General features: G+C 37.7%; 1 protein-coding gene and 1 non-coding gene across 3 annotated transcripts in view; one reads left to right on the top strand and one right to left on the bottom strand.

Moving 5' to 3' along the window:
• PTPN21 (protein tyrosine phosphatase non-receptor type 21) overlaps positions 1-24,600 on the top strand; it is an 85,454-nt gene that overhangs the window by 24,267 nt on the left and 36,587 nt on the right. For both annotated transcript variants that reach the window (XM_035261233.3, XM_035261235.3), the window contains exons 3-6: positions 13,342-13,511; positions 21,018-21,115; positions 23,297-23,364; positions 24,191-24,261. In XM_035261233.3, coding sequence (XP_035117124.1) covers positions 13,342-13,511; positions 21,018-21,115; positions 23,297-23,364; positions 24,191-24,261 — 407 coding nt within the window. The remainder of the gene's footprint in view (positions 1-13,341; positions 13,512-21,017; positions 21,116-23,296; positions 23,365-24,190; positions 24,262-24,600) is intronic.
• Positions 8,678-8,818, bottom strand: LOC118145199 (U4 spliceosomal RNA). Its single transcript, XR_004730330.1, has one exon. It is a non-coding gene; the product is annotated as a U4 spliceosomal RNA (small nuclear RNA).

The raw sequence follows: 24,600 nt of genomic DNA, 5'->3' as shown, positions 1-24,600 counted from the left end.
GAGGCAGGAGAATTGCCTGAACCCAGGAGGTGGAGGTTGCAGTGAGCCGAGATCACGCCATTGCCCTCCAGCCTGGGCAACAAGAGTGAAACTCTGTCTCAAAAAAAAAAAAAAAAAAAAATTTGCATGTATTTGTATAGTTTTGAGGGTTACTTCTGGAGTTAATTTCCACTTTTATTCTACTGTGGTCTGAGAGTACTTGATGTAATTTTGATTTTTAAAAAAATTTGTCGAGCCTTGTTTTGTGGCCTATCATATTGGTCTATCTTAGAGAATGTTCCATGTTTTGATGAAAATAATGTGTATTCTGCAGTTGTTGGGTAGAATGTTCTGTAAATATCAGTTAAGTCCATTTGTTCTAGTGTATAGTTTAAGTCTGTGGTTTCTTTGTTGACTTTCTGTCTTGATGACCTGTCTAGTGCTGTTAGTGGAGTATTGAAATCCCCCACTATTACTGTGTTGCCATGTATCTCATTTTTTTGGTTTAGTAGTAATTAAATTTGGGAGCTCCAGCATTAGGTGCGTATATATCCAGGATGGTGATAGTTTCCTGTTGGCCTAGACTGTTTATCATTATATAATGTCCCTCCTTTGTCTTTTTAAAGTATCATTACTTTAAAATCTGTTTCGCCTGATGTAAGAATAGCTACTCTGGCTTGCTTTTGGTTTCCATTTACGTGGAGTATCTTTTCCACTCCTTTGATTTAAGTTTATGTCAGTCCTTATGTGTTAGGTGAGTCTCTTGAACACAGCAGATACTTGGTTGGTGGATTTTTATCCATTCTGCCATTCTGTATCTTTTAAGTGGAGCATTTAGGACCATTTACATCCAAGGTTAGCATTGAGATGTGAGGTACTTGTGCCAGTTATTGCTTGAATAATTTGTTTTTTCTTCTTTCCCATTATGTTACTGTTTTATAGGCCCTGTGAGATTTTTTCTTTTTTTTTTCTTTTTTTTAATTGCATTTTAGGTTTTGGGGTACATGTGAAGAACATGCAAGATTGTTGCATAGGTACACACATGGCAGTGTGATTTGCTGCCTTCCTCCCCATTTCCTATATCTGGCATTTCTCCCTATGCTATTTCTCCCCAACTCCCCACCTCCTGCTGTCCCTCCCTTATTTTCCCCCAAGATTTATGCTTTAAGGAGGTTCTATTTTGGTATATTTTGGGTTTTGTTTCAAGCTTAAGAGTTCCTTTCAGCATTTCTTGTAGTGCTGCCTTGGTAGTGGCAAATTATTTCAGCATTTGTTTGTCTGAAAAAGACTTTATCTCTCCTTCATTTGTGAAGCTTGGTTTCACGGGATACAAAATTCTTGCCTGATAATTGTTTTGTTTAAGGAGGCTAAAGAGAGGACCCCAATCCCTTCTGGCTTGTAGGGTTTCTGTTGAGAAATGGGCTGTTAATCTGATAGTTTTTCCTTTATAGGTTACCTGGTGCTTTTGCCTCACAGCTCTTAAGTTTCTTCTTCTTCTTCTTTTTTTTTTTTTTTTGAGATGGAGTCTTGCTCTGTCTCCCAGATTGAAGTGCATTGTGTGATTTTGGCTCACTGCAACCTCCACCTCTGGGTTCAAGCAATTCTCTGGCCTCAGCCTTCCAAGTAACTGGGATTACAGGTTCCTGCCACCACACCTGGCTGATTTTTGTATTTTTAGTAGAGACAGGGCTTCACCATGTTGGCCAGGCTGGTCTCAAACTCATGACCTTAAGTGATCTGCCCACCTTGGTCTCTCAAATTGCTGGGATTACAGGTGTGAGCCACCGTATCTGACCTTTAAGATTCTTTAAGATCCCTGGTATGTAACCCACTTGATCATGGTGTATTATGTTTTTGATATGGTGTTGGATTCAGATTCTTTCCTCTGTCTTGACTTTAGATAATCTGATGACTGTATGCCTAGATGATGATCGTTTTGTGATGTATTTCCTGGGTGTTCTTTGAGCTTCTTGTATTTGGATGTCTAGATCTCTAGCAAGAACACGGAAGTTTTCCTTGATTATTCCCTCAAATAAGTTTACCCAACTTCTAGATTTCTCTTCTTTCTCAGGAATATTAATTATTATTATGTTTAGTCATTTAACATAATCCAAAAGTTTTTGGAGGCTTTGTTTCAAAAAAAGCTACAGACTATTATCCCTGATGAACATAGATGCAAAAATTCTCAACAAAACTAGCTATCTGAATCTAACACCATATCAAAAACATAATACGCCATGATCAAGTGGGTTTCATACCAGGGATGCAGGGTTGGTTTAGTATCTGTAAGTTAGTAAATGTGATAAATCACATAAACAGAATTAAAAACAATATGATGATCTTAATAGATGCAGAAAAGCATTTGACAAAATCAGTATCCCTTTCTGATTAAAACCCTTAATAAAATCAGCACAGAAGGGACATACCTTAAGGTAGTAAAAGCCATCTATGATAAAGCCACAGCTAACATTACATTGAATGGGGAAAAGTTGAAAGCATTCCCCCTGAAAACTGGAACAGGACAAGGATGCCAACTTTCATCACTTCTATTCAACATAGTACTGGAAGTCCTAGCTAGGGCAATCAGACAAGAGAAAGAAAGAAAGGGCATCCAAATTGGTAAAGAGGAAGTCAAACTGTCGCTACTCACCAATGATATGAACATAAACCTAGAAAACCCCAAAGACTCATCCAGAAAGCTCCTAGATTGATAAGTGAATTCAGTAAATGCTTTAGTCCACTTTCATGCTGCTGATCGTCATACCAAGATGGGCAATTTACAAAAGAAAGAGGTTTAATGGACTTAAAGTTCCACAGGTTGAGAAGAAAGTTTGTATAGGGTAATTCTCATTTTTAAAACTGTCAGATCTCATGAGACTTATTCACTATTACCAGAAGGAGCTGCCCCTGTGATTCAGTTACCTCCCACTGGGTCCCTCCCACAAACACATAGGAATTCAAGATGAGATTCGGGGGGACACAGCCAAACCAAATCAGTAAAGTTTTAGGATGCAAAATTCATGTACACAAATCAGTAGCACTGCTATACACCAACAGTGATGAAGCTCAGAATGAAATCAGGAACTCAACTTCTTTTATGAGAGCTGGAAAAAGAAATGAAATACTTCGGAATATACCTAACCAAGGAGGTGAAAAATCTCTACAAGGAAAATTAAAAACACTGCTGAAAGAAATCATAGATGATGCACACGAATAGAAACACATCCCCTGCTCATGTAGAATCAATATAGTGAAAATGACCATATTGCCAAAAGCAATATATAAATCAGTGCAGTTCCCATCAAAATACTATCATCATTCTTCGCAGAACTAGAAAAACAAAATCCTGAAATTTATATGGAACCAAAAAAGAGCCCCTATAGCCAAAGCAAGGCTAAGTAAAAAGAACAAATCTGGAAACATCACAGTATCTGACCTCACTGGACTACAAGCCTGTGGTTACCAAAACAGCATGGTACTGGATAAAAACAGTCACATCGATAAATGGAACAGAACGGAGAACCCAGAAATAAAGCCAAATACATACAGCCAACTGATCTTTGACAGAGGAAACAAAAACATACAGTGTAGAAAGGATACCCTGTTCAACAAATGGTGTCGGGATAATTGACAAGCCACACGGAGAAGAATGAAGCTGGATCCTCATTTCTTACCTTATATAAAAATTGACTTATGAGGGACGAAATACTTAAGTCTAACACCTGAAACTATTATAATTCTAGATAACATCAGAAAAGCCTTTCTAGACATTGGCGTAGGCAGAGTTCATGACCAAGAACCCAAAAGCAAATGCAACAAAAGCGAAGATAAATAGATGATATTTCATTAAATAAAAAGGCTTCTGCACAGCAAAAGAAGTAGTCAGCAAAGTAAGCAGACAGCCCACAGAGTGGGAGAAAATATTTGCAAACTATCTGTCTGACAAAGGACTAATATCCAGAATTTACAAGGAACTTAAAGCAGTGAGAAGAAAAAACAGCAACAACCCCCCCCCACAAATAATCACGTCAAAAAATGGTCTAAAGACATGAATAGACAGTTATCAAAAGAGGATATACAAATGGACAGCACACATATGGAAAACTGCTCAATATCACTAATTATGAGGAAAATGCAAATCAAACCACAATGGTATATGCCTTACTCCTGCGTTAATGGCCATAATCAAAAAATAAAAAAATAATAGATGTTGGTATAGATGTGGTGAGAATGGAAAACTTACACTGCTGGTGGGAATGTAAACTAGTACAACCACTATGGAAAACAGTGTGGTGCTTCCTTAGAGAACTAAAAGGAGAACTACCATTTGATCTGGCAATCCCACTACTGGGTATCTATCATGAGGAAAAGTCACTATATGAAAAAGACATTTGCACACCCATGTTTATAGTAGCACAATTTGCAATTGCAAAAATATGGAACCAGCCTAAATGCCCATCAACCAATGAGTGGATAAGGAAAATGTGACACACACAGACACACACACACACACACACGTGCACACATGCACGCATGGAATACTACTGGGGAATGAAGTAATGACATTTGCAGCAACCTGGATGGAGTTGGGGACCATTATTTTAAGTGAAGTAACTCAGGAATGGAAATCCAAACATCATATGTTCTCACTTGTAAGTGGGTGGTAAGCTATGGGGATGCAAAGGCATGAGAATGATATAACGGACTTTGGGGGTTCTGGGGGAAAGGTGGGACTGGGATAAGGGATAAAAGTACACATTCGGTACAGTGTACGCTGCTCAGGTGATGGGTGCACCAAAATCTCAGGAATCACTGCTGAAGAACTTATTCATGTAACCAAATACCACCTGTTCCCCAAAAATTATTGTAAAAAAAATAAATTATTTACTTGATTTTCATTATGAATATTTCTGATCTCTAAAAACATTTTTTACTCAGGTGAAATTCACGTGATGTACAACTAACCGTTTTTAAGTAAACAACTCACTGGCATTTAGTACGTTTAAAATACTATCTAGTTCTAAAACATTTCCATCACCCCAAAAGGAAATTCTTAAGCAGATTCTTAATATCTCTTAAGCAGTCATTCTCCATTCTTCCTTGCCTCTAGCAACACCAATTTACTTTCTGTCTGTCTCTGTGGATTTATATATTCTAGTCTTGAACTCCTGGCCTCAAGCTATTTTCCCACCTTGGCCTCCCAGTACCTTGGGATTACAGGTGTGAGCCACCATACTTGTGGGATTTATTCTAGATATTTCGTATAAACAGGATTATACAATATTTGACCTTTTGTCTTCTGGCTGCTTTTGCTTAGCATAATATTTTAGAATGTCACCCACATTGTAGTATGTATCCAGTATGAAACTGAAGCCTCATCTCTTATACAAAAATGGACTCAACTACATTGTTATATCAGATGTATCAGTACATCATTGTATTTTATGGCTGAATATTCATTGTATGTGTACACCACAAGCTTGTTTATCCATTCATCTATTGATGGACTTTTGGCTTGTTTCCATCTTTTGGTTATTGCCGATAGTGCTGCTGTGCATATGCATATACATGTGTTTGCTTGAGCACCTGTTTTTCATTTCTTTTGGGTATGTACCTAGGAGTGGAATTGCTGGATCATATGGTGATTCTATATTTAGTGTTTTAAGTACCCACCAAACTTTTCCATAGCAGCTGACCCATTTTTCTACTCCTGCTAGCAATGTGTAAGGGTTCCAATTTCTCCTCACCAATGCTTACTTCCTATTTTTTAAATTATAGCCATCCCAGTTGGTGTGAAGTGGTATCTCATCATGGTTCTGGGTTGCATTTCCCTAATGACTGATGATGTTGAGCATCTTTTCATGTGCTGGTTGGCCATTCATATATTTTTTTAAAAAAAAAATCTAAGTCCTTTGCTCATTTTAAAATTGGGTTTCTTTTTGTATGTAAGAGTTATTTTATACATTCTAAATAGTAGACCTTTATCAGATACATAATCTGCAAATATTTTCTCCTGTTTGGTAGGTTGTTTTTTTACTTTCTTCATATGTTTTTTTTTTTTCTTTTTTGGATACAGGGTCTTGCTCTGTCACCCATGTTGAAGTGCAGTGGCACAATCATGGCTCACTGCAGCCTTGATCTGTTGGGCTTTAAGTGGTCCTCCCACCTCAGCCACTCAAGTAACTGGGACTATAGGTGTGTGCCACCATACTCAGCTAATTTTATTCTATTATAGAGGCAAGGTCTCACTATGTTGTCCAGGATTGACTTAAACTTCTGGTCAATCTGCTTGAGCTCAAGCAGTCCTCCTGCCTCAGCTACCCAAAATGTTAGGTTTACAGCTGTGAGTGACCATGCCTGGCCTGACATTTTTTTTTTTTGCAAAAATGTTCTAAATTTTGTTTTTTTTTAAAAGAGGGTCTTGCTCTGTCACTCAGGCTGGTATGCAGTGGTGTAATTATAGCTCACTGAAGCCTTGGTCTTCTGGGCCCAAGTGATCCTTCCAATTTAGCCTCTTAAGTAGCAGGGACTACAGGAGTGTGCCACCATGCCCAGCTAACTTTAACATTTTTTGTAGAGACAGGTCTCACTTTGTTGCCCAGGCTGGTCTCGAACTCTTGGCCTCAAGCTTCTCCCACTTTGGACTCCCAAAATGCTAGGATTACAGGCATGAGCCACTGTGCCCAGCAAGTTTTGTAATTTTGAAATAGGTTTATCTGTTTTTTCCTTTGTTGCTCATGTTTCTGGTGTAATATTCAAGCATTCATTCCAAAATTCAAGATCACAGAGATTTACCCTAATGTTTTCTTCTAAGTATTCTATGGGCCACTTCTTACATTTAGTTAATTTTTTATATGGTATGGAGTAGGGATCCAGCTTCTTTCTTTTGCATGTGGATCTTCAGTTGTTCTAGCACCATTTGTTGAAAAAAGTGTTCTTTTCCCCACTAACTAGTCTTGGTACCTGTATTTAAAATCACTTGACTGTAGGTATATAGTTTCATTTCTGGACTCTGTTCTATTTGTCTAAGTCTCTTCTTATGCCAGTACCGCACTGTTTTGATTACTATAGCCTTGTAATAAGTTTTGAAACAAGGAAGTGTGAGTCCTCCAACTTTGTTAACCTTTTTCAGTATTGTTTTGGCTATTTGGAACCCCTTGTAGACCCATATGAATTTGAGGATTGGCTTTTCATCTCTGTGAAAAAGCATATTGGGATTGTGATAGGTAACGCATTTGAATCTGAAGATTACTTTGGGTAGTACTACACCTTAACAATATTAAATCTTTCAATCTATGAACATGAGATATCTTTCAATTTATTTAGATTTTCCTTAATTTCTTTTAGCACTGTTTAGTTGTATTCAGTGTATGCTTTTTACCTTCTTGGTCAAATTTATTCCTACATATTTTATTCTTTGGGATATTACTATAAATGGAACTGTTTTATCAACTTCTTTTTTTGACATGTACATTGGTGTTACATAGAATCACTACTGATTTTTCTATGTTGACCTTGTACCCTGCAAACTCCACTAAATTTATTACCTTGAGTAAGTGTGTTCGTGTGTGTGTGCGCGCGGCAGGGTGGGGGAGTGGATTGGTAGGATTTTCTATGTATAATTATATAATCTGTGCATAGAGATAGTTTTACTACTTCTTTCCAGTTTAGATGTCTTTTTTTTTTTTTTTGTCTAATTGCTCTCGTTAGAACTTTCAGTACAATGTCAAATGGCAGTGGTGAACATGGGGATCCTTGTCTTGTTACTGATCTTCTGGGGAAAGCTTTTAGTCTTTCATTATGGAGTATGATATTAGCTGTGAGCTTTTCCTAAATGCTCACTGTCATGTTGAGAAGCTCTTCTCTGTTCTTCTCTTCCTAGTTTTCTAGGTGTTTTTATCATTAAGGATGTTGGATTTTGTCAAATGCTTTTTCTGCATCAATTGAGATGATCATGTGTGTTGTTTTTTCTTTTGTCTTAGTAATACGGTATAAGATTTTTTGGGTATGTTTTACCACCCTTGCAGTCCTGGGATGAATCCTAGTTAGTCATGGTATATAATCCTTTTAATGTATTATTAGACTCAGTTAGTTAATATTTGCTTAGGACTTTTGCATCTGTATTTATAAGGGATGTCTGTCTATAGTTTTCTTGTTGTTATCTTTTGTCTGGCTTTGGTATTAGGGTGATGCTGGCCTATAGATTCAGTTAGAAAGTGTTCTCTCTTTTCCTTGATTTTTGTGCTCACCCCCCCACCTTGTTTGTTTTTTGAATGGATTTTAAATTATTTTGGAAAGCTAATTATTCAGATTCTTAAGGTTGTTATTCAAGACGAGCCAAAAAAAAAGGTCTTACCCAGGAAAAATCTTTGCCTGATGAGAATTTAATATCTCTCTCTCTCTCTCTATGTGTATATATAAATATATATATATATATATATATATATTTTTTTTTTAAGATGGGGTTTCACCATGATGGCCAGGCTGGTCTTGAACTCCTGACCTCAGGTGATCCACCCACCTAAGCCTCTCAAAGTGCTAGGATTACAGGCGTGAGCCACCGCGCCCGGCTCTTAATCACAATATTTTGTTGCTCAAACTCTACCTACCTATTTTAGAAACAGACAATATTATAGTCATAAAATCTCATGGAACTTGATTATGTGTAGGAATTCTTTTTTTTTTCTTTATGATTCAGTCTCCGTAGATACTGCCAAAAATTGCCAACACCAACTATATTTCAAGTCGTCATGGCGGGGTATTGGGAAAAGTTTTCAATTAGCAATAATTGCACCTCGGATAAACCTCATTGGCTATGATACTGCCACTGCGCAAAGCTGATTATGTGTAGAAATTCTAAGAGAGCATTCAATCCAAGGATTATGTTATGATACTTTAGTTACCCATATGTATATAAACATTTCTAGCAGCAATTTTAGAAATATAATACCTTCTAGGAGGTATTTAACAAGATATAAATTTGGTTTTTGGCTAGCTTTCATCATGTCTTAAGATAGAACTTGAACACTGGGGCAGGTCCCAAAGCAAATAATTTAACTGCAATAGTTATGCACAAGAAAGTTATGTAAACAGTCTTTCCTTGACAAGCTACAAAGTCAATGTTCAGATGTCCCAAATCTTAGACTTCTTCATTTAAAAGTGCTCACCAACAAAGAATTTACTTAGCCTACCATTCCTTTTTTTGAGACAGTCTTGCTCTGTTACCCAGGCTGGAGTGCAGTGGCACGATCTCAGCTCACTTCTGCCTCCTGGGTTCAAGCGATTCTCTTGTCTCAGCCTCCTGAGTAGCTGGGATTACAGGCACCTACCACCATCATACCTGGCTAATTTTTTTGTATTTTTAGTAGGGATGGGGTTTCACCATGTTGGCCAGGCCTGTCTCAGACTCCTGACTTCAATTGATCCACTGGCCTCTGCCTCCCAAAGTGCTGGGATTACAGGAGTGATCCACCATGCCCGGTTTAAGCCCACCATTCTTTTCAGCTTTTTGTACCATTAGATAAAGTTTTTGCTACTCTCTTCTATGGTATATAATTTGTGAAAAGCTAATTATGATGCAATGTCAACAAATGTATTTGTCCAGTTCTATTTGATTTTCTAATTCATGTCTTATGAGTAATAGATACACTGATATACTTAGCACATTTTAAGTTTTCCTTTCAGAATGTGTTTTTTAAAAGAATGCTAGCAGACTGTTCAGTGTTATTTTCTTTTAATTCTATCACAGCCCATTCACAAAAGGTACAACCACAAATTATACAATAAACTTAAACTTTTATAATTCTATTTTTGTATTTGAAACAGTCTAGTATTTAGAGGGAAAGTCAATTTGTTCAAAGGGTATTTTTGACATTTTCATTTTGGTTAAAAATGACGACATACTGTTAACGACCAAAACAGTTTTAGATCCTAAAGGATTCCTAATCTGGCAGAAATAAATGTTTGTGGAATTAAAGTGCACAGTAGTGATATACATTATAGACCAAATGTGGTACATTCAGCCCCAAACTTGTATTCTAAGATGGAACAAAAACCAGACGTAGTAACAGAAATGGTTTTTGTTGTAATCAAATACATGTAGATAATTTAGAAAGTCTTTTGAGGGACACAGTCAATAAATGATTTTGTTCATGGTGGGGAGAATGGGTGAAACGAAATAATATTTAAAAAAAATATAGTGGTTTTCAGGCTGGCATGGTGGTACACTCCTGTCATCCCAGCACTTTGGGAGGCTGAGACGGAAGGACCACTTGAAGCCAGGAGTTTAAGACCAGCCTGGGCAACATAGTGAGACCCTGTCTTGACTAAAAAAAGGAAAATAAATTAGCCTGGTGTGTTGGCATGCACTTGTAGTCTAGTTACTTAGGAGGTTGGGGCAGAAGGATCACTTGAGCCTGGGAGTTCAAAGTTGCAGTGAGCTTTGATCACTGCAGGCAGGAGTGAGCCAATACACTCCCGCCTGAGTAATAGAGTGAGACTCTCTTTCAAAAAAATAAAATATGATGGTTTTCTCATAGGAAAATGTACTTATATGGTTTTCCCTTATCCAGTCCTCATGATAAGATTTTGAGGGTGGTATTACCTTATTTTACACTTGAGAAAACCAAATTGGACTGGTTGACTTTGCCATTTCACACCTAGTAAGTAACTGTTGGAAATCAAACTCAGAACTTTGTACATAAGCATCAAGCTCTTTCTATTAAGCCAGATTTTCCTTTTCTGTAAGTTGCAGTTTAAAAGAAGAAAAGAACAGTACTTGTTTTCTATAAATGTGTGTACATATTCTGTGCTTATAGATAATAAGCAATTCATTAAAAAATATAACTTCAGAATATGATTAACCATAGGACTTGGCCTTTCAGATATATTACAGTATGCTTGGAGTTTCAGAAGTTTTATTTCCATGAAGCTTGTCAAGGATAAGGTTTTTTTTTTTTCTAAGACAGGATCTTACTTTGTTACCCAGGCTCAAGTGCAGTGGTTCGATCTCAGCTCACTGCAGCCTCTATGTACCTCCTGGGTTCAAGTGATCAGCCCGCCGAGTAGGTGAGATTACAGGCGCATGCTATCACTCCTGGCTAATTTCTTGTATTTTTTGTAAAGGCGGTGTTTCGCCATGTTGCCCAGATTGGTCTCAAGCTCCTGGGCTCAAGCACTCCTCCCACTTCCACCTCCCAAAGTGCTGGCATTCCAGGTGCAAGCCACCACGCCCACCAAAGATAAGGTTTTATATAACTTTCTCCTGCATAACTTTGGAGGGGCAGTGTAGTGTAGTGCAAAGTTATCAAACTTTAAGGGACACAAGAATTACCTAGGAGATTAATAGCTTTTTAGTGCCCAGGAAACTCTCTAGGTAATTCTGGTAGAGGTAGTCCAGGGACAATACTTGGGGAAAACACTGGCTTTGGGATTTAACACAGATAAAAATACCTACTTCATAAATTAGTGATGGTGAGTTAATCTATGATATCTCTACAGTTCTTGGAATAGAAGCTGGTACATAGGAAATGTTCAAAATATTCCATTCTTGTGTGATGACTTGAGTGGCAACTAAGAAACGAGAATATTCCTTCTTTTCATTCAACAGAATTTATTGAAGTCCAGCAGTATTCTAGAGATTTGTGGATTTAGGGGAAAATGGGCACATTCGTCACTCTTGTTGAATTTGTTTGATTAACTAATCTTAAAGGTATAGCTCTTACCTTGTTAAAAAAAATAAGAAAATGACTGTTGAGGGCATGTTTGCATAAGCTTTTCCCTTACAGATTAAAGTTTTATTTTATATTTGAATGAGGGTTGCAGGTCAAAGAAATGGCCTATTTTTTCTCAGTTTTCTTGTTGCTTTAAATCTATACTATCCAGTATAGTAGCCACTAGATACTTGTAGCTATTTAAGTCAATTAAAATTATATAATATTAAAAATACAGCTCCTCAGTGGCACTACCACATTTCAAGTGCTCAGTAGCCACATGTGGCTAGTGGCTACTTTATTGGACATCATCACACAAAGTTCTGATGGGACAGTGTGATTCTGGAGTGTACAACTACAAAGCATTGATTTTCCATTGTCTTGATCTGTAGGTAGATTTTGAGGCAAGTATTAGCAGTGGCTTGAGGCTGCCATTTCAACTACTAAGTGCATTAATACCTTTTCAGGTTGACCAGGCCCAGGGCTAGTATTGATTTACCTTAACAGTTTCATTACACAGCAAGCGTGATCTAAATGCTAAGACATCTGGGCATTTTCTTTAAACTTCTGAGCAATACACCAACATTATTTTATTGCATTTGTCATAGCTTTTCTCACACACTGTGTGTGTGTATATGTGTGTGTGTGTGTGTGTGTGTGTGTGTGTATAAAGAGAGAGAGCATTCCCCTCCACAGCATTAAAATTGTTTTAAATTTGTATCTAATGAAATTTTGGGGACAAAGGGGTAAAGAAGAGTTGCATTTGCATCTGAATACTAGAATTCATAGTACTTACATGAAATAATGTTTTTTGTAGAAACCAAAACTAAAAGTAGTGAAAAATTGCTTCAACACTATTTACTCAGAAGTCCACTGGGTAGAGCCTGAGTTATGATTATTTAAAAATATTAATTATGAGGCTGGGTGTGGTCATGCTTGTAGTCCCAGCACTTTGGGAGGCCAAGGTGGGCAGATCAACTGAGATCAGGAGTTCTAGACCAGCTTGACCAACCTGGTAAAACCATGTCTCTACTAAAATTACAAAAAACTAGCTGGATATGGTGGTGCACACTGTAATCTTGGCTGCTCTGGAGGCTGACGCAGGAGAGTGGCTTGAACCTGGGCGGTGGAGGTTGCAGTGAGCTGAGATTGTACCACTGTACTTCAGCCTGGGCAACAGAGCAAGACTCCATCTTAAAAAAAAATATCTATCTATCTATATATATAGATATAGATATAGATATAGATAGGTAGGTAGATAAATTTAGTTTTTAAGTAATTGAAAAATGAAGGATAATATTCTTCTGTATTTTGGTTGTTGTTGTTAAAACCTGCATGTAAAATTGAGTAGCACCCGCTACATTCCAGTGTCTAGGTTATGAATGCTTTTTTTTTTTTTTTGGTGCAGAGTTTAATAAATGATATGCAAGTGCAATTGACTTTTTGCCTCTGTTTCCTGAATATGAGTAGCTAGTTACAGATATGTCTTACCTCCTTTTTTTCCCTCCCATTTTTGCTGTTGTTCCTCTCTGAGAAGAGAGGCAATAGGAGCCTGCTGTCACTTAGTCCCAGGTCATGGATTAGTGGGACTGAAGTCATTGAAATCCTTTTGTATGTAACTGCCTCCTTCAGTGACCTTCTGTCTTTTCAGGTCACTTACTTCAGCCTCTGGTACTACAACAAGCAAAATCAGCGCCGGTGGGTAGATTTGGAAAAACCTTTAAAGAAGCAGCTGGATAAATATGCATTGGAACCTACCGTCTATTTTGGAGTGGTGTTTTATGTGCCTTCAGTTTCTCAGTTGCAGCAGGAGATTACCAGGTGAGAAATTACATGCTGTTTGTTTTTAGGAAATAATCTAGCGAGATGTAAAAAGTGAAACTAAGGTTCAAGTCAGAAGATAAGCTTGAAACTTTGCCCTCTCGCCCCATATTTTTAGCCACGGTTATTACAAAGAGGTTCTCATGTGGCATGTCAGAGTGTTTTACTGCAAGTTAGGTAACTTACAGGTTCACTAGGCACAAAGGAATCATTAAAGAGAAAAATGATGTATTTATCCTAGCTGTGAACTCTTCTTGTAGTGATGTTACCTTTAATGTTTTTGTTGTTTCTGATTCTTTGTAATGAGGGAAGGAGAGAAGAGATTTTTAAAAAATTAGTCCCAAAATCTGTGTTCCTTCCTCAAGGAAATGTGCAGAAAGGCTCCTGGAGTGCTGCTCTGCCTCTAGCTATACTCTGTAGACAGGCTGGGGAGGGAGTATAGAGGAGAGGGAGGGAAGTATTTAAGATCAGGAGATTTTGGCCAGTAGGTGCACTTAATAGGGACAAAAGCAGAATGGGAAGATGATATTAAGGAGCAGAATAGAGGAACTAAGATTTCTTACTCTTTTTCCCCCTGAAAGCATACAAAAAAAGGAATAAAATTTGAATTCTTGAGCCTGCCTTTCAGAGTTCTCTGAATCCTATCACTACCTTATCTTTTTAATCCTATTTAATGTTACTTTTGAGTGAAGCTGTGCTACTTCAAGGACCCAGAACATGCCGCATGCCCTTTCATCTTTGATCCTAGATCTTTCTCTCACATTTGTTTACTGGAATCCTGTTTGCCTCCTGAATTGTGGTTCTTAGAAGGTACCTCCTCCATGAAGCATGTATGACCCCAGGATAGAGTGAGTTTTGCCTTATGACCTAGAATTTGATTCTACTTGTGTTAAGGTGGTAATTGTCATAGCCTCTTATTACAATTGCGCATATATCTTTTTCCTAGGTTTTAGTCCATGTTTTCTTTAGCTTTACTTAATGATATCTTACACAGTGCCTTGCAGATAGTAAGAACCTGGTACTGTCCCATGTTCGGGGAGTGCTGTTTGAGTCTGCCAGTTAATTATTAGGAGAGAATGGAAAGTTGAAGCAGGAAGGATCCAGCGGTAGGGATAAACACAAACTGACTGTCAAAGTCTAAGATAATATAAAATATAATATAAAATACTGAAGAGAAAAGTGGAAGCCAGAAGGAAAAGCCTGAACTGATCACTTTACCTCATTTAAACATTTACTGAAGATAAGATCTAAGAACTGTGTTGAATAGAGTGGGCGGTGAATACGCTTTGAAATCCTATTCTGGAGGAGTTGTTTGCAGTCTGGTGGAATTGGCGGTTCATATAAATAGTTACAGCATTCTATGATAATAAATGCTTTAATTAAAGCCATGGATTCCTAGGGGTGGGGCAAGGGGAACTTGAACAAGAAAGGTAAAGAGACTGACTTTTAAATTGACTTTAGAAATGTTCTAGAGGGAATAGCTTTTGCAATTGAAAATGACTACAGGTCTTCAGGAAGTTTCAGGTATTAACTAGAGAGGAGGTTTAAAAAATAGGCATTAGCAATAAAGTCATAGTACAATGAGGAAGACATTTTCAAATTTTAATGGAATCATTAAATTTATATTTTACAAAGATCACCCATCGTAGAAGGTAGATCAGAGATGACGAGGCTATGGGAGGGAGACCAGTTTAGGAATGCCTGTGCTGTAATCTAGGCATTGGTTTACAACATAGAACTGAACAGAAAGGCATTAGCTGGGTTGAGAGAGAATGGGCCTATTAGATTCAATCAATAGGATTGCTCATTGATTTGGTATAGGAAAGCCTGATAGAGAAGTTGTATCAATAAGGACTAAGTATAGGTATATATAACACAGAACCCTAAATATCATTGACTTCTGTGAGAGAAGTTCAGAAGTCAGCTTTGCAGAGCTTGTCTGCCAGCTCCATGGAGTCTTCAGTGACGATTGCTCGAATTTCTCTCACTGCTCCAGCATCCTCAGTGCGTCCTTTCCATGCTCTAGGTTACCTCTTGGTCCAAGATATCCAGAGTCTGTCTGTCTTCCATAGACAGAAAGCAGATGAGTGGTTTCCTAGGAAGCAGGGAGGAATAGGAGAGAGAGATTGTGCAGGGTGCAAGGAAACTTTTGCAGGTGGTCAGTGTGTTCCTCATCTTGTAGTGATGGTTTCATGGATACATGCGTGTGTCAAAACTGTACACTTGAAATTTCAACAGCTTATTTGTATGCCAATTATACCTCAGAAATGGTGTTCTAAAAAATCCCACTCAAAGATATTGCAAGAAAACAAATGGGGAGAACAACAGACTGAATAATATGCTTTCAGAAAGTACAGACTTAATAGAAAATGTGACCACAAAGCAGTAGAAAACTGGTACTTGAGACTACAAAATGAACTAAAGAAAATTAAGAAAATAACAGATGATGTGAAAGAACCATTTAAATCTGAATTAGAAAAGTTTGGGAATAATTTGTCTTGTAACAGGTGAATATGAAAATAGCTGTCAAAACAATTAGAAATTTTGAAATGATAGAAACGATAAAAGTATAGAAGACAAGTTAAAAAGCAGATGTAATAGGATTCCCTAAAGGAAGGAGCCAAAACATTCTTCTGACAGTGTGATCTAAGGCAAAACATTGGCAAAGAACAAATTCTTAAAAACGATATAACAAATTCTATATTCTATCTATAACACATTCTAAAAACTTTCTTGAAAGGAAGATGACTTGACGCTATATGTTGAAAAGGTCTACTGTGTACCTGGGACGGTCAGTTCAGAAAAATCAGTGCCAACACATTCGGCAAAGTCACTGGAAATTGAGCATCCAGACCAAAACTCTATTACTCATAAAATGAAGAACATAAGATTGGTATCAGACTTCTGGAAAAATGCTTCATGCCAACAGACAAAAAAGTAACGTTTAACATCCTCAAGGAAAGGAAGGAAATATTTGGCAATGATTATATATCCAGCAAAAACGACCTGCGAATATACCTTAGCATGGGCTGCCATAACAAAATATTATAGCCTGGGTAGCTTAAACAGCTGACCTGTTTTCTGTTGGGAGATTTGAGCATGGTTGAGGTCTCATGAGGGCTCCCTTCCTGGCTTGCAGAACTTCTGACTGGGTCCTCACATGGCAGAGAGAGCAAACACTCTGGTGCCTGGAGTTTTTACTTGCAAAAGAGGAAATCTTGTTTCAATGATCATTAATTGTGCCTTGGATAAACCTCATTGGCTATGATACTGCCACTGTGCAAAGCTTGGAAATTTTGACCATCAGAAAGAATACAAGTGGGCCAGGCATGGTGGCTCACACCTGTAATCCCAGCACTTTGGGAGGCCAAGGTGGGTGGATCACTTGATGTCAGGAGTTTGAGACCAGCCTGGCTAACATGGTGAAACTCCCATCTCTACTAAAACTACAAAAATTAGCCAGGCATGATGGTGCATGCCGGTAATCCCAGCTACTCAGGAGGCTGAGGCAGGAGAATACCTTGAACATGGCCCAGGTGACAGAGTGAGACCCCGTCTCAAACAAAACAAAACAAAACAAAAAATACAACTGCATGGATTAAAACACATCAAATATCTTTTAAAATTCACACGTTCATAATACGTTCAAAGAAAAAACCTTATTGGTCACCTTTGAAACTTGCTAGAATACCAATTCATTATTCTGAATGGCATTAAATTCATCCTGTCTTTTCTTTATAGACTGTTTAAAGAGGTAACCAAATATTTGTTAAAGAAATGATCTTTATAGAAGAATCACAGCTAATAAATACAGGAGAAATTGTGAAATAGAAGAATCACCATTTTCATTTTTTAATGTAATAATGTGTCTAGATAAGCATCCTTGATATCAGCTAAAACCTTTGGGTAAAAGAAACAGGCTGGCATCATCTGAACTCAGTGGGCAATGTCAGCATCACTGTAAGTGGGACAACCAAATACCATTTCTTCTGATGTAATGCATCAGGAAGTACAGGCATCACCAATGAAAATGACTAAAATGAACTTGTATCAAAGCAAGCCTCTAGTCTGCGCTGTTCGATAAGGTAGTCGTTAGTTACATGTGGCTATTTTTAGTTAATTAAAATTAATACAATTAAGAATTTTCTTGCACTAGCCACATTTCAAGTACTGAATAGCCACATGTGGCTAATGGTTACTATATTGGGCAGTGCAGATATAGATCATTTCTATCACGACAGAATGTTCTATTAGATAGTGCTGCTCTACATCTAATGATTAGTTTTCAGGAAAAATTGAACATGTAAACTTGCCAAATGACTCCATGAGACTACAATCAGAAAAGTCTAGAAGGTAGGAAATTCTGTGTAACAAGTGGCTCCATTTCTGCTAATAAATAACATGAAAACAAAAGGGAATAAAATTTTTTATTTTTATATCAAGAGAGATTTTGAAATACCCATCAAATGTAATCTGTAGACCTTGTTTGGATTCTAATTTAAGAAAACTGTAAAAATGCATTTTTGAGGTGATCATGAAAATTGTTCATGAATCAGGTATTGGGTAGTATGAAGATGTTCATTTTTTGGGTGTGATAGAAATGTAGCTATGTTTTTAAAATAAAGCTTACCTTTTAGGAATACCTACTGAAGTACTTGCAGGTGGCACAATGTCTATAGGTTTGTCACGGTTAAGAACATGATCTTTGGGGTCATTCAGACCTGGGGATTCAAACTCCAGCTCAGCCTAGCATTGTAGATTTGAGTATGTTGCTTAACCAGTGAGCTCCAGCTCTTCATCACTGAAAGGTAACTATTTTAAATAGTGGAGAAAGCAATGAAGAGAGATAATAATGAGTGTGACTATGCCTGGATTTTAGCTCTGAGCTTAATGGCAGTCAAAACAAAAGAAGAAATATGAGTTCCATCATTCATTATGTGACACAAAGAAGCATACCTGTTTGCAAGCATGACACATTTTCCTGGTATATCATTTAAACAGAAACTTTCAGGTGCGATTTTATTTAAGACATTGAACCAGAAATGAATAAGTTAGAGCAAATATGGAAGAATCAATTCTCATAACAGTGTAATGTAAGGCAAAAAAATGTTTTTGTGGAAGGCTACATTAATTGGGTCCAGGTATGTTGCTTTTACATGTCTTTTTAAAAATTTTTTATTTTTTTGAGATGGAGTCTCGTTGCCACACCCAAGCTGGAATGCAATGGCACCATCTCGGCTCAATGCAACCTCCGCTTCCTGGGTTCAAGCGATTCTCCTACTTCAGATTCCCAAGTAGCTGGGACTACAGCCATGTGTCACCATGCCTGGCTAATTTTTGTATTTTTAGTAGAAACAGTGTTTCGCCATGTTGGTCAGCCTGATCTCTAACTCCTGACCTGAAGTGATCCACCCGCGTTGGCCTCCCAAAGTACTGGGATTACAGGCATGAGCCACTGCACCTGGCCCTTTCTCGTGTTTTTGATTTAAGGAAAAGGCCTAGAATATTTAGAATGAAATCTGTGAACAGCATGTTCAATAGATAGACTTCCTTAACACGTTCTCCCTCAGGCCAGCATTTGAAAGGAGCTGCCTTATAGAAAATTTCAAGTTTTTCTCTTTGATGGATCCTAGAACTACCAGCATCCCATTAGCTAATAGGGAGAAATCCATGGGTTTGGCTATTAGCAGGTGGAAGTGGAAAGGCTGGTTCTTAATTGAATGGATAATTTTTGGTAAGGTTCTTTGGTAATAAAGAACAGAGGTTTACATGCCTGTGGCTGAAATAGGATGATAAAGACTCATATGAAATGATTAAAGGAGTGGGCTCTCAGAGGAATTCAAATGTGAACTATAACTGGGCTGCACTTCACAGGCACCAAGTATGGAGGACATTTTGGATTCCAGATGGCTCCATAGACTGTGCTGACAGAGTGTCCATGATCTCTGTTTAGCACTGTATTCCCAGCATCTAGAATAATGCTGAACACATAGTAGACCCCAGAAATTGCCTGTTTAGTGAATGAATAAAAGGAAGTAGTAAATCTTCACTCTAAAGCCTTGTGAAAGTGGAGAAGTGAGTGGCTTCAAGTACATCATTGATACAGCTGCTGTTTGCGGGCTGTGCTTTTAGTCCTTTACATATATTATTATTCGAATATGTTGAGTCCTGTGAAGGGGTGATGGTACCCTCATTTTACTGGTGTTAGAGTTTAAACCCACAGATTAAGAGTTGCCCAAGTTCATGCAGAATACTATGTTGGAGAGTTCAGGTCTGCTTGACTCTAAAGCTTGTTCTGGTAACTAGAGACCTACATATTGAAAGTAGAAACAGGGTGGTAAACAGAAGTAAACCCACACTGCCATATATTAAGAAAGCCTATTAACAGCTGTTTTGGGGGATTTCATTAGAAATATTTTAATATCAGCCTGTTCTGAAATATCAGAAACCATTTTTCTCTGGCTTTACTTTCCAGTGCCAGGGAACTTTCACCAAACAAGATAAGCACAGTCTTATTTACCAAGTTACTAGTCAGAGGGTTTTCTTTGTTGTTTGTTTGTTTGTTTGAGATGGAATTTCGCTCTTGTTACCCAGGCTGGAGTGCCATGGCGCCACCTCGGCTCACCGCAACCTCTGCCTCCTGGGTTCAGGCAATTCTCCTCCCTCAGCCTCCTGAGTAGCTGGGACTACAGGAACGTGCCACCGTGCCCAGCTAATTTTTTGTATTTTTAGTAGGGATGGGGTTTCACCATGTTGACCAGGATGGTCTCAATCTCTTGACCCTCGTGATCCACCCACCTTGGCCTCCCAAAGTGCTGGGATTACAGGTGTAAACCACCGCGCCTGGCACTAGTCAGAGTTTTAAAAATAAAGATTGGCCATTGGCTTTCCATTTCTCCAACTAAAAAGAAATTGTAGGGACTATTTTACAGGGCATGAAACAGATGACTAATTGTCTTACAGGATTGTTTTAGTTTTGAAATAACTATTATCTGGGCTAAGTAACTCATTAGATTGATTAAAGTGTGTCTTTAAGTGTCATATGGTTGAGGACTTCTTCATCCTTATTTGAAACCATCTGGGGGCTCTGCATGGTGGTTCATGCCTGTAGTCCCAGCATTTTGAATCCAAGCACTAGGATTGCTTGAGCCCAGGAGTTCAAGACTAGCCTGGGCAACATGGTGGAACTCCATCTCTACAAAAAAATAGAGAAATTAGCCAGGCATAGTGGTATGTGCCTATAGTCCCAGCTACTCAGGAGGTTGAGGTGAGAGGATCACTTAGGGAGGTTGAGGCTACAGTGAGCTTTGATCATGGCACTGCATCAAGCCTGGGCATCAAAGGGAGACCCTATCTAAAAAAAAAAAAAAAACAAAAAGAAACCATGTGGGATTAAGGTTTTACTTTACTGGTTTTTGCTTCTCTACCAAAGTATGGTTAAATGTATTGTGTCTGAATTGGAGATAATACTGACATTGACCTTATAAAACTGACATTTTTTTATAGGTATCAGTATTATCTGCAACTGAAGAAAGATATCTTAGAAGGAAGTATTCCTTGTACCTTAGAACAAGCAATTCAGCTAGCAGGCTTAGCTGTTCAAGGTAAATAAGAATAAATAAGAAATTCATAATGAAATATTCTAGCAGATTAAAATGTGTTGCAACAAAGTAGCAAGGGATTTTTAAGTTAACTGACTATTTACATTTTTAGTAGTGCTTACATATTGGTGAAATACTCTGTTATCAAAGGGGCTTCCTTTTGGAAAAGGATGAACTTGGAATACCTGAATGAAATGTGAGACTTCTGGAAGTTAATCATGTTATATGTCAACAGAGCAAACAGTACAATGAGTAGATGTATGTATATATGTGTATACGTACACATACATACAATCACATGCCGAATGACATTTCAGCCAACAAAAGACCTCATATAGGACAGTGGTCCCATAAAATTATAACACTGTATTTGCAGTGTACCTTTTCTGTTTGGATACACAAATACCATTGTGTTACAATTGCCTACAGTATTCAGTACAGTAACATGCTGTTTAGGCTTGTAGCCTAGGAGGAGCAATAGGCTATACAGTGTAGCCTAGGTGTGTAGTAGGCTACACCACCTAGCTTTGTGTAAGTATACGCTGATGTTTGCACAGTGACAAAATCTAATGATGCATTTTTCAACATATTCTCATCATTAAGTGACATATGACTATATATGTATATATTTATTAATACTATGCTATGTATTCATCTAGTTCAAAGACTTTATCTGCTAATAGGTAATATTTTAAGAAGTGCCAGACAGTGAGTTTGATGAGGTTATATTCACTTATAGTTTAAGTACGTTTCATTTGTTTGGTTTCTTTTTATTTATTTATTTCAATAGGTTTTTGGGGAACAGGTGGTGTTCGGTTATATGAATAAGTTCTTCTTATTTATTTTATTTTTTTGAGACTGAGTCTTGCTCTGTGGTCCAGGCTGGAGTGCAGTGATGTGATCGTGGCGCACTGCAGCCGCAACCTACTTGGCTCAAGCACTCCTCCCACATGAGCCTCCCAAGTAACTATGACTACAGCTGTGTGCTACCATGCCTAGCAAATTTTTAAGTGTTTTTTTTTTTGTAGAGATAGGGTCTTGCTGTGTTGCCTAGGCTAGTCTTAAGACTCCTGGGCTCAAGCTATGCTCCCTCCTTGGCTTCCTGAAGTGCTGGGATTATAGGTGTGAGACACTGGGCCTGGCCAGGAAGATTCCTGATGAGGCATTATTTCAAACAATAACTGGCATTTAGCCTTGGGAATGATTAATAATCAGAAGAATTATTAATCAAATTCCTTCAGCTATTAGCAGGCATGGAGACATATATCATTTTTAAACAAATGCATGATGCATATGGAGCCACATTTGTTTTCAAGGTACTTTGGATTTTCTTTCTTTTTTCTTTGTTTCCAGTAATGGCTATAAGCAATGGATTTTCTTAAGTATCATTTTTGGCTTTAAGAATTACTTTTTTATGAGCATTTTGCTGAATTGTCAATTTTTTAAAAACATTAAAAATTTCAAAACAAATATATCTTGCTCTAATATATTCAGGTGGTCTAAGTGCATTCCCCAGAGGTCATCCTACTGTTGACAATTTGGTTTCTCCTTGACATTTTTCTGTACATAAGCATATATGATGGCAGGGTAGGTTTTGTTTGCATTTTAACTATAAAAATGAGATCGTATTATATATAGCCTGGAACTTTTAAAAAATTTAATTCATAGGCATTTTTCCAAGCCAAGACTCATATCTACCTAATTAATATTTTTTAAAAGATACTTTTAAAATATATTTTTTATAGCTATAAAAAATTTGATTCTGGGCCAGGTGCGGTGGCTCATGCCTGTAATCCCAGCACTTTGGGAGGTCAAGGCGGTCGGATCATGAGGTCAAGAAATCAAGACCATCCTGGCCAACATGGTGAAACCCCATCTCTAATAAAAAATACAAAAATTAGCTGGGCATGGTGACATGCACCTGTAGTCCCAGCTACTAGGGAGGCTGAGGCAGGAGAATTGCTTGAACCCAGGAGGTGGAGATTGCGGTGAGCCGAGATTGCGCCACTGTACTCCAGCCTGGCACCTGGTGACAGAGCAAGACTCTGTCTCAAAAAAAAAAAAAAAAAAATTTGATTCTGAAAGATAAGCATACCATCTATATATACTGTATTGAATTTTGTTGTGCATATTTTGCAATGCAATTTAAATATAATTAACGTGAATATTTATCATTCTATATAGCTGATTTTGGTGACTTTGATCAGTATGAATCTCAGGACTTTCTTCAGAAATTTGCCTTGTTTCCTGTGGTAAGACTTCTTTTGATACTGGGCCTTTTGAAAGGAACAGTTTACTTCTGTACCCTTAATAATCCCTGAAACGAAGTCCATATGATAGGCTTTCTAGTCAGAAATAGCGTTATATAAAAAAAAAAGTCCCTCGTATAAATATCCCAAGTGTGAATGCTTTTCTGATAGTAGTCATCTTGGTCCTTGTGAACCCACAGAAACTGAGGGGTCTATAGTCACTGCACTGTGCCTGGAGACATTTGTTTTCTATTTAAATTAAGTTTTAAAAGAAGGATTCATTTTCAGCTTCTCAGGAAGCATGCATAGGTTTTGTTTTTACCTGAAGGCTTGAAACCTTACAAAATTTAATATTGAGGAATGAATGTCGCTTTTCATCAGCAATTTAAAAAGTAGATAACAAAGACACTGCCTTCTCCTTTTATAAAGTCATTACTGATGGAAGGGACACAGAAACTGCATTGCAGCCACTAAGGGAGGTGTGGGATGCTCTTCTTCTGAGTGTCTACACAGCCAGCCAGAGAACACACAAGATGTTTTTATCTTGCTGGGCTGAGGACTGGCTGACTGCTGTCAACAACCTGAAATAACTCAGCTGAAACTTTCCCTGGGATGAATTGAGAAGGTAGGGCAACTTTTTTTGGCTCATGTGAATAAGCCACTTAATTCCTTAGAAAGATGATTACATATGTAAGTAAAGCTCTCATATATTAACAGTAGTCATAATTTTGCCTGATAGTGACGAGAGTCAGTAACAATCAGTGGCAATGATTCCTTCTAAGAAATTTGGGTGAATTATTATGTACTTACTACTGTGTATTTTCTTCAGGGGTGGTTACAAGATGAAAAAGTATTGGAAGAAGCAACCCAAAAAGTGGCCTTATTACATCAGAAATACAGGTAACTAAGAAATAAGACAAGGAAATAGCATAGAACCAATGTCTGCTTGAATTTGAAATATTCAATCAAATATTTAATTTACATGATTGATATTTATTTGCCCAATTAAATTTGGAACATTACTGCCGCTGCAATTACAAGTAGCCAACATTTACATAGCACTCAGTATGTGCCACGTGCTGTTCTAAGTACTTACCCACATTACTCATTTATTGTCCATGTTTTACCAGTGAGGACGCTGAGGAAGTTGAAGGCAGCCAGTCATTGAAGGGTGCCAGTTCTTTACTGCGTATAGTAAAGGTTTGTGTGATAACCTCATCCTGTATAGGTTAATGTAAA

Source organism: Callithrix jacchus, chromosome 8 (genome assembly GCF_049354715.1).
Source record: "Callithrix jacchus isolate 240 chromosome 8, calJac240_pri, whole genome shotgun sequence".
NCBI lineage: Eukaryota > Metazoa > Chordata > Mammalia > Primates > Cebidae > Callithrix > Callithrix jacchus.
This window is presented reverse-complemented; position numbering and strand designations above follow the sequence as displayed.